The sequence below is a fragment of the Neomonachus schauinslandi genome, chromosome 3, assembly GCF_002201575.2.
Source record: "Neomonachus schauinslandi chromosome 3, ASM220157v2, whole genome shotgun sequence".
NCBI lineage: Eukaryota > Metazoa > Chordata > Mammalia > Carnivora > Phocidae > Neomonachus > Neomonachus schauinslandi.
This window is the reverse complement of record NC_058405.1, coordinates 120,699,901-120,714,300: the sequence shown is the minus strand read 5'-3', so window position 1 is coordinate 120,714,300 and position 14,400 is coordinate 120,699,901. Positions and strand designations below refer to the sequence as shown.

The 14,400-nt window shown below is 41.7% G+C and overlaps 1 protein-coding gene across 1 annotated transcript in view; it reads left to right on the top strand.

The window, feature by feature from the left end:
- ACVR1 (activin A receptor type 1) overlaps positions 1 to 14,400 on the top strand; it is a 73,760-nt gene that overhangs the window by 40,998 nt on the left and 18,362 nt on the right. Inside the window, exons 6-8 of the mRNA XM_021702709.1 lie at positions 1,256 to 1,402; positions 7,414 to 7,689; positions 12,179 to 12,376. Coding sequence (XP_021558384.1) covers positions 1,256 to 1,402; positions 7,414 to 7,689; positions 12,179 to 12,376 — 621 coding nt within the window. The remainder of the gene's footprint in view (positions 1 to 1,255; positions 1,403 to 7,413; positions 7,690 to 12,178; positions 12,377 to 14,400) is intronic.

Genomic DNA, 14,400 nt, shown 5'->3' with positions numbered 1-14,400 from the left:
TTCATAGGGACATTGTTTGTCAGGAGGGAGTCTAGATTGAGTGGTTTTGATTTTGTGTCAGGACCTAATCCCCTGGATAGGGGATTTCTTTCTCCATGTTTGGGTTCTCGTGGCTTAGTCTGTGAGCAAAGAGCGGTATTCACGGGTGTGCAGGTGGTGCTGCAGCTGCTGATTACGAGCCGTGACTCCCAGCAGCCCCTTGCCTGGGAGAACGCCCTGCTGCCCTGCGAGGTGTATCTCCTGCTGCATCGTTATCTAGGTGCCGCGTGCGTCTTTACCCTGATTATACCCCGTGTTGATCCCCGTAGTCTTGTGGTAATTACCTGCTCCTCCCAGCCTCCCTGATCCCCCCTACCTGTAGTGAAGGAGAAGAACGGAGGAGGGAGCATGTCACTGACAGGCTGACAGTGGTGTTGCTGCTGCAGGAGGGGACATGCACCCCACAGAGCTGATCACAAACTAGAGTCACCGAGATCTGGGAAATGCTTTCTCCAAGGGGCCCTTTCAGTGTGGCCCACTTCCGGCATCCCAAGGGCTGTCTGACAAGCAAATACCCATGACCAGTGTCAGGAATCAGAACTGTTCTGGGATTATGTGTTTTAAGACTCTGCAAATCCTCTTTTGAAATAGATCCGCTGCCAAGAAATCCTTTAGGGAAGGTAGTGGCTGCTTGTCAGTCTCCTCCACAGCATTGTTTTGTGTGTGTGTGTGGTGTGTGTATTTTTTTGGATCCTTCAGAACACAGATCTCAAACTTAATCGTCTCCCTTATGAAAAACATAAATGCATATGTAAGTCCGCAAATTTGGACTCCCATGAAAATGTCCGCGTTGACCTCGTATGAGGGGAAGGAAATCCAGTCAGCTATTCAGTTTAGCCACATGTGCTTTTTTTTTTTTTTTGGCTTTTAGCACATTGGAATCGAATACTCTGTACCATTTTGTTAGTTTTAATAACTTCCGTGTGCTTTTAAAAACCATATATGTTTCATACCTTTTGATAGAGGAATTTAACTGTAAACCTTGTAATTAGCAGCTAATTGTACAATGTAGATACTGAGGGTGTTGGATTTGCTATGGCAGTGGGTGGCTGGAGGGGCAGGTTCCATCTTACTTTGTATGGCTTCACAGGCAAAAGGTTGTGCTATTTAGATCCCCAGATTAAGTTTTTTCAGGTACACAAAGGGAGGGGGTAAGAGTTGCAGGCAAGAAATGTATTGGCTCCCTCCCATGTCACCTCTGTGTTGCTCTCCCCAGGGAAAGGCAGGTATGGTGAGGTGTGGAGGGGCAGTTGGCAAGGGGAGAACGTCGCTGTGAAGATCTTCTCCTCCCGGGATGAGAAGTCATGGTTCAGGGAAACAGAATTGTACAACACTGTGATGCTGAGGCATGAAAATATTTTGGGTAAGTACAAAGATAATCACCTCATTAATTTTATCTAGAAAGAAATAATTGCCTACCTTTGCCCTCTCCGATTTGGTGTGTGTGAATTTTCAAGTCTCCCCTGAAAAGTGATAATAGGAATCATCGGCATTTATATCATGTTTAATTTTCTTTTAACACTAATTTCTTGTTGAAATCTGCAAAGAAGCTGAGTTTGAAGATTCTCTGGATGATGAAAATGAAACCATTATTGCTAATTCTTATTCTGTAGGTTGTTATTTAAGCAACAAGAATTTACCCCATATTGTTCACTTCAAGGCTTCATCCGTTGTTCTACTTACCGCACCCTTTTTGAATATTTATTGAATCAAACTAAGAAAGCTCTTTGGACGATTTCCTAGAGATTCACAGCTCCCAGGGACATCGTAATTAAATGCACGTTCCCTCAAACTAGGCATGGTTTTTAAAGCCCAGATTTACAGAGGGATTTAGCATCCATTTTAATTTGGGAACTAAAGCTTAGAACCATTTGTGAAATCTGTGAAGAGTCCATTGAAATACTGCTGTGGAGGTATAAGGGATGAGAATGTCCTTGTTCCCTTTGACTTGTGTGGTTTTGGAAAGTTTCTCTCAATGTGTTTATACTAATACATGTATGATGAATGCTGCCCAGAGTGCCTCTTTAATAGTGGATATAAAGTTTATAGAGAAATTGACTCTACAGGATAGTGTTGGCCACTTCATGGCTATTGGAGGAGATTTGGCTCATCAGAAGATCATTGCCAGAATTTATTTCTATTCTGTTACTGCCAATTTAGTATTAAACCTGAGTTAGGTTGTCTGCCAAGAACAGTTCAACAGTTGTCTAAAGCATGGCGGTGTGTTCCATCTTAGAGTTGTGTGTTTCTGCGGTTGTCTTCTCCCCTTGCCTTACCTGTGGGGCCCTAGCTGTCACCCAGGCCTCCTTGCTCATATCGTTGCTGGTGGTCTCCCATCTCCAGTCCATCTTGCCACCCTGAGTTATCTTTCGTTCGGTAGCTGAGATCCTCCTCAAAGTGTTTCTGACGACTCCTCCACTGCCTAACATTTGTGCCTTCTGGGCCTGGCATTCCAGACTCCTTATTTGTTGGGGTCCCAAGGAGTCTCAGATTTTCTCTACGAATATCCCCAGATGGCAGCCACTTTGGATATTTGCCACTTTTTGGGATCGCCATGAACATTCAAGTGTCTGTGCCGTTGTTCGTGGTCTTGATCACGCATGATCCCCACCCCACACTCCAACCACCCCTCCTTCCATCACAGTGTCTCAGTTCCCTTCCAGTTTCTCCCAGTGGATTTATGCACCCCCTCACTTTGCAGCTGTGCTGTAACTCTGATCGCACACAAGCTTGTGGCACAGTTAGATGCGTATGTGTAACAGCGACGATCGTTACTGTGCAGGAATCACTGTTTGAAGTACGTCATGTGCATTTTCTCCTTTCAGCTTCCCCACAGTCATAAGGGGGTAGGTACTCTTGTTTTTCTAGTTTTAACTGATGAGGTGACCAAGGTGGGAGGTTAGCATCACTCATCAGGTCAAATCGTGGAGCTGAGAGTCACACTGGGCAGTGTGTCTCTTAACCACAGTTCTGTACTTTATGTGGTAGTTAACTAGTGGAATTGTGATTCGATAATGAGAGTATGAGGTGAAGATTCATCCACAGTCAAAATTACCTTCAAATGTCCCACTTTTCCCTCTGACACTGGAACAGACAGGTTGAGCCACAGATAAAGCGTCAGTTGCGTTAGAAGCTGGGATGTGCAGGAAGTACATTTTTTTAAACAGTGGAATGACTCTTAATGGGCGGGTGCACATACTCTAAGAAGTATGTGGGATCTGAGATTCATTAAAGGAAGGGCATGTTCAGGCACCCCTTCTCGTTCTCGTGGGCTCACAGGTTCATTGAGCAAAATGCTCTAGATATTGCTGGGCTATGCAAATAGTCACTTTATCAGTGCCCTTGAGTTAAATGAACTGTGATACCATTCCATTGTACACTGAGGACAAGGATCACTTCCATTGTTTTTGCCTTCACATGCAGTACTCAGGACAGTACTTGCACATGCTATGTGCTCGGTAAATACTTATTAAATTGGATTTAATCATAAGAGAAATTTGAAAGTCACCTTCGCAATATGATTCATGTGAGAGGTGAGGTTCCCTTAGTGTGACCACATAGGGCAAAATATTGTTCATTTCTTATTACCTGATGAGCCAGGGAAATTCTCTACTGATGAGGTCTTTCTACGTAGCCTCATCATACTTAAAGCTGTATGGACTGATTTTACTGTGTAGTTCTTTTGGCTTGAAGAAAGCTCATAGAAATGAACTGGTTTGTTTTTGTTTCTGTTTTTTTGAGGGCGGGGTCTCAACTTGGTTGAAGTTCTTTCCTTGCTTTACCAGTTTTCTGGATATAGAGGCTTTAAGGTTTTCTGTGATCTTTTCCTTTTCTGTCAAAGGAGCATCTTGTATCAAATATTGGATCATGATTTCCCTCCCCCCTGGAGTATTGCTAACTCTAGCCCCTCAAAATAGATACATCACACACACACATTTACACATATATGCATACATATAAAACTCTGGGCCCTCATTGTTTATCCCCCTATAACAGTATCTTTCAAATGACTAGATTTGGCTTTCAACTCTTCCTTCTGCTCTGTCTGGTATAGATAGAAGTCCACAGACAAGGGGGTAACGGGAGGGTGTGCTGGGTGGTGGCAGGAACAGTGGTCAGGGGGCTGGAGATGCTGGTTTCTACTCTCAGCACCTCCAACAGGCCCACTGTGTGACTTTGGGCCAAGGTTATATGTTTCTTGGCATCCTTTCCCTCATTACTAAGACCAAGGGAGTTGAATTAATGTGAGAATTTTACTCCAAAGTCTCGTCTCACATGCTTTTTAAAAAAATGATAGTAAAATATGAAGCTTACCGTTATAGTCCTATTAAGGGGAGAGTTCGTTGACATGGGTACATTCACATTGTGCAGCTGTTACCGCCCGCCGTCTCTAGAACCGCTCCGCACTCTGAAGAGGCACCGCCTCACCAGTTAATCAGACTTTCCTTAGAGCAAGTGGAAGTAAAGGAAAGTTACCCACAGAAGATACTACGTTGCAGAATTGCTGCGGCTTTAATTGAACTCTGAGCTGTTCTGAAATGTAATAGTAACCAGCTATTCTTGATACTTCCTGTGTTAGGTATCCTATGAAGCGCTGCACCTATAATTAACTCTTCTATTCTCACAGTACCCCTGTGAGGTTGCTGATGTCGTTGTCCTTATCTTATGAATGAGGAAACCGAGGTGGAGATTTTAAATGACTTGTGTGAGTCACACAGCTTGGGAATGGTGGAGCCAGTCTTGGGGCCCAGCGCTCTGCAGCCCCCGTGCCCCACTGTGTGGTGGCCTCAGTCCTCAGCTGTCATAGCTGCCTGGTGCCTGGCTCCTGGGAGAGTCGCCAGGGCGAGGCTCACAAGGGCCATGGATGACCTCACTTAAGATTTTGGGTTTTATTTTCCTTCCTGGGGAGCCTGGGAGGATGACTTGGGCTGTTAAATAAGAGGCTTTTGCTCTAATCACTTTCTCTCCCCATTATGAACACGTCCAGTGGCTGCGTCCAGTGTTCCAACTTATAAGTACCTGTTCAGCCTTCACTAACAGTAGAGTGCTCTGACGGAAAATGCAAAAATTCCATAAAAATGCTCTCGCATTTTGAAACAAATGTAGTTCTGTGATTCACCCTTGGGAGATAAACAGTTAAAAAAAAAAAAAAAAAGTCCTGCCTATTAAAAAGTCATTTTTCCAGAAGGTCTGGAGCATAATTAACGGGACAGACAAAAATCCTTCTCTAAGACCTAAGGGACTTAGGGCAGGTGAGAGAATAAGTATTTATTTGTTATTTATGTATGTATGTATGTAATCAGAGGCTGCTCTCCCTTGGGCAGAGAAATCAGTAGAGGCTACGTAAATACACAACAGTAATTTGATTTCTTTTGAGTGGTACTTACAGTTTAGGATTTTTATTTTTGAAAGTCATTAACGATTGATATCATTTGGTTTAGAATGATAAAGTAGAAACATTTTCTTTAGTGAGAATAACTAATATCTGAGTACACATTTTGACTATTCATATTACGGCCAGGGTAGGGCTCCAAGAGAAATCGCTGTGGGGCCACAGAGACAGACTGGACAGAGGGAAAGAATGAGAGTCTGAGGCTGCCCGTGGGAACTGGCTCGGAGGGCAGGGGAGAGAGAGGTAGGGGATCAAGTGTGGAGACATTACTTTGTTCACGTCACAGATGCGCAGTGGGTACATGTGTCACATTGTCTCTCTCTGAGTAGAAGTCCGCCTGTTTGGGGGCAGTATGGCGTAGTGGGTAAGAGTACAGGTTCTAGAGCCAGGCTGTCGGGGATCATTACTAGCCTTAATGTCAGTGCTGTCCTCTGCCTCTTTCCTATATGAGTATTGGAGGATTACGTGCAGAGTGTGTAGAAGTATTGAGCCTGGCTCCTTGTTCGTCCCAGTAGCTACTAGCTGCTTCTGTTCTTGATGATGGTGACGGTCAAATAGGGGACCTTTCTTTGTTCCCAGAGTTTCCTGTACAAGCTGTGGTGTGCCCAGATGGCTAGCACCAAACTTGGGGTCCGCGACAACTTAATAGATGCGTAATTTGGCATCTCTTAGCAGCAGTTTCATTATTTATAAACTGAGTATAATGATATCTGTGTTCCTGGTGTATTGAGAAAAATCCAATGAGAAAATATATATGAAAGCAGCATAAACTTTATATCACGCTCTGTGTAAGTGTGAGGCATGTTCTGCACGTGTCCATTTTCCTGCATCCTCTTACAAGTCCTTTAATCCTGCCTCAAGCCACATCTGTCTTTTTTTTAATATTCTTTTAAGTCCCAGATGTCAGTGCTTGTAAGTGTGTCCATTAGGGGTGTGTGTGTGTGTGTGTGTGTGTGTGTGTGTATAGTTTACATATATGGAGAGAGAATGCGCGAGTGAGTGGGTGGAAAGCATGTCTGTAGCAGGAAAGGCAAGACATACATCACAATTTATTTCGTAGAGTTTATTCAGTTTGCTCAAGGGTCCCCTCACAATGTCTAGAAAATTCTCTTCCTACCTCCTTATTGGCATGTCAAATCTCACTTCTTTTCAAGACCGCTTCAGTTATTACTTCTCGATGGAAGCCTGTTGTAACATCTCGTCTGAATTACTAGGATTCCCTATTCTGGACTCATGTTGCCCTTTGCAGATCTAACAGTACTTTTCATTATATTCCTTACATGATACTGTAATTTTTCTTTCCTATATCTGTCTTCTTTTCTAGCCAACAAACACTATCATCTTGGTTTTCTTATGTGACTGACAAAGAGCATCATAGATGCTTATTATATTTGGTTTCTTTTTTATTTGATGAGTAGTCAATCATTTAATATAAACTTACCCCTTTATCTTACATCTGAACAGAGATAGTCCAGAGAACCTAAATGAGTTGCCCAGTATTATACAGCAAATCACAGGCAGAGTCAATACTAGAACTAGATTCTATGTTTTAGATTCTAGTTTCTTTTTATGTTTAGATTCTATGTTTAGATTCTGTGTTTTTTATTCTTTTTGGGTGGCTGATGAATAATCTGTGCTTGGAATATGAACATGATAAAGAGTTTGATACTATCATTACGGATAAATGCAAAGATATTATTCCTATCTGAATCGTAACATAATGTAAAATCTTTTTAAAGGATTATTTATAATGAAAATGAATATGGACATTTCCTATTCATTAGAAGTACCTTTTTATGGTAGTATTAAGAGTACTATGTTTTTCTGTTGATGCCTCTGTAAACCTCCTTTCATGGTAGTTGGTTAGTTTAATTATTTTTTGTTACAGGTGGTATCTATTATATGGGTTACTGTTTCTGTATACTAAAAGTTATAATGTGAAATTCTTACATGTCTGCTAATTTTGTTCTTGCTCCCTCCAGGTTTTATTGCTTCAGACATGACATCAAGACACTCCAGTACCCAGTTGTGGTTAATCACACATTATCATGAAATGGGATCGTTGTACGACTATCTTCAGCTCACTACTCTGGATACTGTTAGCTGCCTGCGAATAGTGCTATCCATAGCTAGTGGTCTTGCACATTTGCACATAGAGATATTTGGGACCCAAGGGAAGCCAGCCATTGCTCATCGAGATTTAAAGAGCAAAAACATCCTGGTTAAGAAGAATGGACAGTGTTGCATAGCAGATTTGGGTAAAGTTTTAAAAATATTTTTTAATTACAGTTTTTACTTTTGTTGTATTCCATCGTTTAGCTAGGCGCATCCATGCCCCCTCCCCTAACATCTTGTTATGAAGACTTTCAAGCATGTAGGCAAATCAAAAGAACGTCCCAGTGAACAGCTGTATACCCACTACCTAGATTCCTCCATCAACATGTTACTGTTGTCACATATCCATGCCTCCCCACTCATCAGTCAATCTTTAATTATTGATATATTCCCAAGTGAACTGCAGACAAAAGAGCCCTTTTTTCTAAAGACTTCAGCATGTATACCACTGTGTCGTGCACTGGAGTCTATTATTTGTTGACTTTTTTCTCTCCGGGTAAACAAATCTTAAGTAATACATTCTCAGAGTTTGGACGAATGCTATAAAATCCCAATCTCTATTGAAATTCAGACCTTTGCGTTACCTTGGAAGGTGACTTCCAGGTAAAATGCTCGTTCAGTCAATTCCTGACCAGCCCACCCTCAGAGGCAACCAATAGTCTGTAGCATTCTGATTTCTCAAACCTTTACACAAAGTAGGTACACAGTTAAATAACCTATGGAATGAGGGGCACCTAAGTGGCTCAGTTGGTTAAGTGTCTGACTCTTGGTTTTGGCTCAGGTCATGATCACAGGGTCGTGAGATTGAGCTCTGCGCCAGGCTCCACGTGCAGTGTGGAGTCTGCTTGCGATTCTTTCTCCCTCTCCCTTCCGCTCACTCTCTCTCTCTCTCTCCCCCCCAAATAAATAAATAAATAAATCTTAAAAAAAAAAAGAACCAACCTATGGAATGAGTTCATCTTAAAAATGGCTTCTAAAGTTGTTTTTCTGTAACCATGGCAAAATTATCAGTCAAGAAAGAGGAAAAAAATTCCTGAACCAATTCACAATTTGCCCTGCTGGGATATCTCATTCCTGTGGTGTTAGGGTAATGCTCGGTGTAGCTTTAATTGCATTATAAATAAGATTATTTTCATTTATAGTGACACTGTATATAAAACCATATTCAACTTGGGTACTGGCTGAATAATTACGCTAATGAGAACTGAATTGTATTCAGTTGTATTGGTTATCCATTTCAGTGGACTATGGAGAGTTCTCACTCTATTTGATTAAAAAATGGTTTATATTATATTCATATCATTGTAGTTATTGTGAGGCTGATAAAGGTTTGGACAGTATTAACTCTTGTATATAAATGATAATATTTTTTTTCTTTTTTAAGATTTTATTTATTTATTTGACAGAGAGAGAGAGAGCACAAGTAGGCAGAGTGGCAGGCAGAGGGTGGTTTATATTATATTCATATCATTGTAGTTATTGTGAGGCTGATAAAGGTTTGGACAGTATTAACTCTTGTATATAAATGATAATATTCTTTTTTTTCTTTTTTAAGATTTTATTTATTTATTTGACAGAGAGAGAGAGAGAGCACAAGTAGGCAGAGTGGCAGGCAGAGGGAGAGGGAGAAGCAGGCTTCCCGCAGAGCAGGGAGCCCGACGTGGGGCTCGATCCCAGGACCCCAGGATCATGACCCGAGCCGAAGGCAGCCGCTTAACCGACTGAGCCACCCAGGCGCCCCTATTCTTATTTTTAAACACAAAGATGTGACATGTCCGGAAAATGTATTTCTTTTGAATTTCTTTAAAGTCTTTGCATTCATGCCGAGAATTATTTTACAGTGTTTTGCAAGTGTGAGAAGAAAAATATTTAGGATAGCATTGGAAGGGTATGGCTCTGAAGTTTTTTGTGGGCAGTTTTAGTTGTGGTGTAGAGGACTTTTGTGGCTATGCCCTGGCTTTTGGAGCAGGGTGATTTGGACTTGAATCCTGACTTTCCCAGTTATCACCCCATATATCTATGCAGATATTTTAATCTATCGATTTACCTGCCCAAAGTGCAGGACTGGCTTATACTCGACTGGGGGGCAAGGAGCACTTTAGTGTTTGACACTGTGCACTGTACCTTCGGTATTGTTTCAAATGTTCATAACGTTGTGTCCAAGTATTATTCATGTCACTCAAAATCAATTATGTACCTCACATGTTCTTAATAAAATTCAGAAATTATTATACTTGCTTGGCAAATAATAAGCATTCAGATGGTTGCTGCTATTATAGTCCAGTGGTCTAGGGGAGATGGGAAATGTTGGCTTTGGTTGTGGGACTTGATAGGGAGTCAGAGTTGTTTTTCAGTAAGTCCAACTAATTAGTTACTCGTTTTTCTTTCTTTTGGCCTGTAGCCTTCCAATTAGATACATGGATTTGTACAAAAATCTGTGTTAAGGTGTTAACTATTCAGGGAGTAGTTCCTTGGTGCAGAAGACCGCTCCCATGAGATTATCATTTGTGTGTAATTTTTCACTTTATACCCACAAATTAAGGATCACTCATTAGAAATCATGTTCTATTATTGATACTGCAAAAATACCAGTATTCTATTTATTTTTCTAACTTTTTATTATAAAAAATTCAAACATACAGAAAGGCTGAAAGAAGAGTAAGTATAATGATCATATGCACAACACCTAGATTCAACAATTGTTAAAGTTTTGCCATATTTGCTTTATATGTAGCTGTACATATGTCTTTACTCGTACACTTGAAAATAAGTTACAGACATCACAACACTTTATTCCTAAATACTTCAGTATATATCTCCTGCATAATCAGTTCATCGCACCTAAAGTTATTGATAATTCTTTAATATCATTTAATGTCCATTTTCAGATTTTTTTAGTTTTCTCAAACAAGAATTCAGCCAAGGTTTACACATTGCATTTGGTTGTTTTGTCTCTTTAGGTAGCATGATAATTACCTATTACTGGGTAACACATTGCCTCTAAAACTTAGCAGCTTAAAATAACACAAATTGTTATCTCCCATAGTCATCTGAGGGTCAGCAATCTTGGGATGACTTAGCTGTCTGGTTCTGGCTCAGGATCTTGTAGGGCTTACACAGTCAAGCTGTCGATGAGAGCTGCAAGTGCCTGAAGGCTTCGTCAGGGCTGGAGGAACTCCCAGGATGGCTCTAGTCATGTGGCTGTTGGCAGGAGGCTTCGGTCCCTGGTCTGGGGGACCTCTCCACGGGGCTGAGTGAGTGAGTGTCCTCATAACACGAGAGAACTGAGCGCGGAGAGGAAGCCATGTTGCCGTTTATGTCCTAATTTTGAAGATCTTCACTCGCTTCTGCCATGTTCTGTGTGACTGTCCAGCCCACGCTCAAGGCATGGGGAATTGAGCTTCGCCTCCTGAAGGGAGACGTATCAAAGAACTTGCGGACATATTTTTAAACCACCACAGCTAGCATTGCCGTGATCTATTTAAACTGCACCTTTTCATGTTCTGTTATTTTTAACTCTTTGGTTCTGGAAATGGTAGAGAAGTGTATATGTTTCGGGAGATGTTCACCGTGGCTATAGAATCTTGGGGTTGATTAGAAGAATCAGGGAAAGAGGAACCAGTCTGGTGTAGTGAATGCAGTTGCTGATTTCTCTGCTAATTATTAAGGGTGCGCTACCAGGTGCCATCTCCCTGGCATGAGAAAGAGTCATCATCCCACACATTCAAAGCCATGGAGTGGGAGGAGAAGCATTCTCCACAGAAGGCTTGAGGGATCCCCAAGGGATCATTGGGTTGCAGAGGTTTACAGAGGCCTCTTGTTCCAATTTGGCACTTTTCATTATTTTGAGTGTTAAAGGAATCATTTTGAGTTGGTCAGCATATACATCAAAAAGTAATTTCATTCTCAAATGAATCATGCATGTATCTGCTTAACCCTCCTGGTTGGCGAGGAATGCCAGGGCTCTCTAATTGAGGAATTCTGAAATGAGTCATGGTTTAAGAAAGTGCTTGAAAGCCATTTAGCGTGAGAGTTGTGCTTTGAATCGAGGTCTAGCTGAATGCTGTCTGCATGCATGACTATAGAGAAAGGCCTGTGGGTTTGGTCAGCATCACTACGTCTCAGATGAGCAGCTCTTCCTAAAGGGATGGAGCAGTGCCTATGGAAGCCCGCCCTTTAGGTAGTGATACATTACCTCAAGTTCTCTGCCTCACACCGTCGGAAATTTGTGCTTGCACACTGCTGGGAGCTGTGGTGGAACATGAGAGCTTTACTTCTAAGGCCCTTGGAGGCTCCCACTTAACCTGTGAGCCTATTTTCCTGTGGACTTGAAAATATTGGCCTCTTGGTGGTTTCGTGCATTGGTTTATTATTCATCCAGATCTTTTTGTTTCAGAGGTTCAGGTGTTAACCTCAGAACTTCTGACTGTTTCCGGTCTTCGTTCTTTTTTCTTTTGTCACAGAAGTCCTCTCTCCACAGTATTCCAGAGATTAATTACTCTGGGTATAGTGCAGCAGTGACCAGAAATACCACGAGAGGGCGCTTCTGATTGGGGTCAGTTCGAAAATGCTTCAGCAACCCTCTGTGAAAAGGAAGTAAACTGACCCACCCTGTTGTTTTCTTCCTTTCAGGCCTGGCAGTCATGCATTCCCAGAGTACTAATCAGCTGGATGTGGGGAACAACCCCCGTGTGGGCACCAAACGCTACATGGCCCCTGAAGTTCTAGATGAAACCATCCAGGTGGATTGTTTCGATTCTTACAAGAGAGTTGACATTTGGGCCTTTGGACTTGTCTTGTGGGAAGTGGCCAGGCGTATGGTGAGCAATGGTAAGTATTTGATCTAATGTAGCAATGTCCTTCCCAAGTCCTCTTGATTCTACTGTCTTTAAAAGGGCAAAGGAGGGCGCCTGGGTGGCTCAGTTGGTTGGGCGGCTGCCTTCGGCTCAGGTCGTGATCCTGGAGTCCCGGGATCGAGTCCCGCATCGGGCTCCCTGCTCGGCGGGGAGTCTGCTTCTCCCTCTGACCCTCCGCACTCTCATGTTCTCTGTCTCTCATTCGCTCTCTCAAATAGATAAATAAAATCTTTAAAAAAAAAAAAAAAAAAAATAAAAATAAAAATAAAAGGGCAAAGGAAATATTTAAGTCCACATTGTCCCATGAATCATACTTATTCCTTGAATCATACATCAAGCTATCAGCATCTATATTTGATTTATGGCTAGTAGGTGGAATGCAGTGTCATTATATTTTAGCTACACAAGAGGAAATGAGGGTTGAAAAGAAGAATATTTTGGGCTGAGACATCTGGTCCTGGCGCTGCCCCCCTGGTGCTAGAGTATAAGCCCCCAATAAACGCTGCCTAACTCTAAAAAAAATAAAAAATAAAAGAATATTTCTGGAAAAGACTAGTTATTCTTTGGCTCTTCTTTTGATTGGTCCATATTTCATTCCTTCCTTTCTCCATCTTCCTATTCTGCCTTTCTTCCCACTCTCTCTCCTCCTTTGTTCTTCTCACAAGTGGGATTTAGCATGAGAAGAATGCTCCAGTAAATCTGAGGGTGAATCCTGCTATTTTAGATATTTTTACTTCTGAAATTTGGGTTATTGAGAAAAGGCTCAGGTTGTACACTCAGAATTCACCTCTTCGTAAGAAGTTAGGCTGTACCTTCTGATTTAGTGAAATTCAAATTCAGGAAGCCCTGAGTAGGAGGCTAATGCTCATCCTCTTTCGAGTAAGTTTTATGAAATGGTCTTGTCTTCGTAGTTACAGGCGCATATGTCGGTCATTTTTAACCTGTGACCTCTACAATAAACTCTTAACTTATTCTTGTCTTTCATGTATCCAGATTAGCCACAAATACATTGTTGAACTTTACTGGAAGTACATTGTATTCTGAAAGCACTACGTGTGCTCTTTTAAATTGCATATGCCCCATCTCCCCACAAAGTGGATTTTATGGCTGACTCTCTTGAATCACCTAAATAAACTTCTGTCTTCTCAACTGGAAGTCTTCTTTCAGAGGACATGTCTGAAATTGTTCCAGAAAAGCAGGAAAGTGCCGTATATTTAGATTAATATTTATTTTGAAAGGATCTTTTCCCCTCCTAAAACTCCTTGGAATCCTGGATTTGAAGTATGAAAGACATAATGTGTGAATTCTCAAGGATTGAGATTCTTGGAGCAATCATAATTTTCCTGAACAACATAACCAGAAAATAGGAAGTTCTTTGAGGAAAGTGGCATCAGGGTAATTTACCCTAGCTTTCATGTGCAGTAATTCGAATTGGCATGTCTTCATGGTAGCTGCTGCTTTTCCTTTACTTTTTTTTTTTTTTCTCTAACAGCACCGTGCGTCTGGCTTTGAGACCCTTAGCGGGTCTGTGAAAAGCAATGTTTCAGATTAAGCATAAACATAACATGCATTGCTACCTGACCGTTCTTTTAATTTTCTTTTTCTTTTCTTTCTTCTGACGGAGTTATGAACATTTTCTTGGTAATTGTTTCTCAATTTCTGGGAGCTTACCGACTGGCATTTTGTGCCATCAAGTGCCTTGAGAATTATCTGCAACAGAGAGATTGTTTTGCTGATTTATGAAGTTCTGAACTTTGCCTGGAATTGCACATCGACTTCATTTGCTCACCCCCTCCCCAATAATCCTTGAGCATCTTGGATCTGAAAATCTAATTTTAATTTGTTTATTTTAGCAAACAATTTAGAGAAGGATTGGCATCATACTAAACCATGCACTGGGGACTTGCCCCCAGTGAAGAGAGTACTACTATCTCAGGGCCAGGATGGTAGCCAGCCAGCGGCGGCTGGGCTGGAGCAGCTCCCAGCAGGCCTGCATGA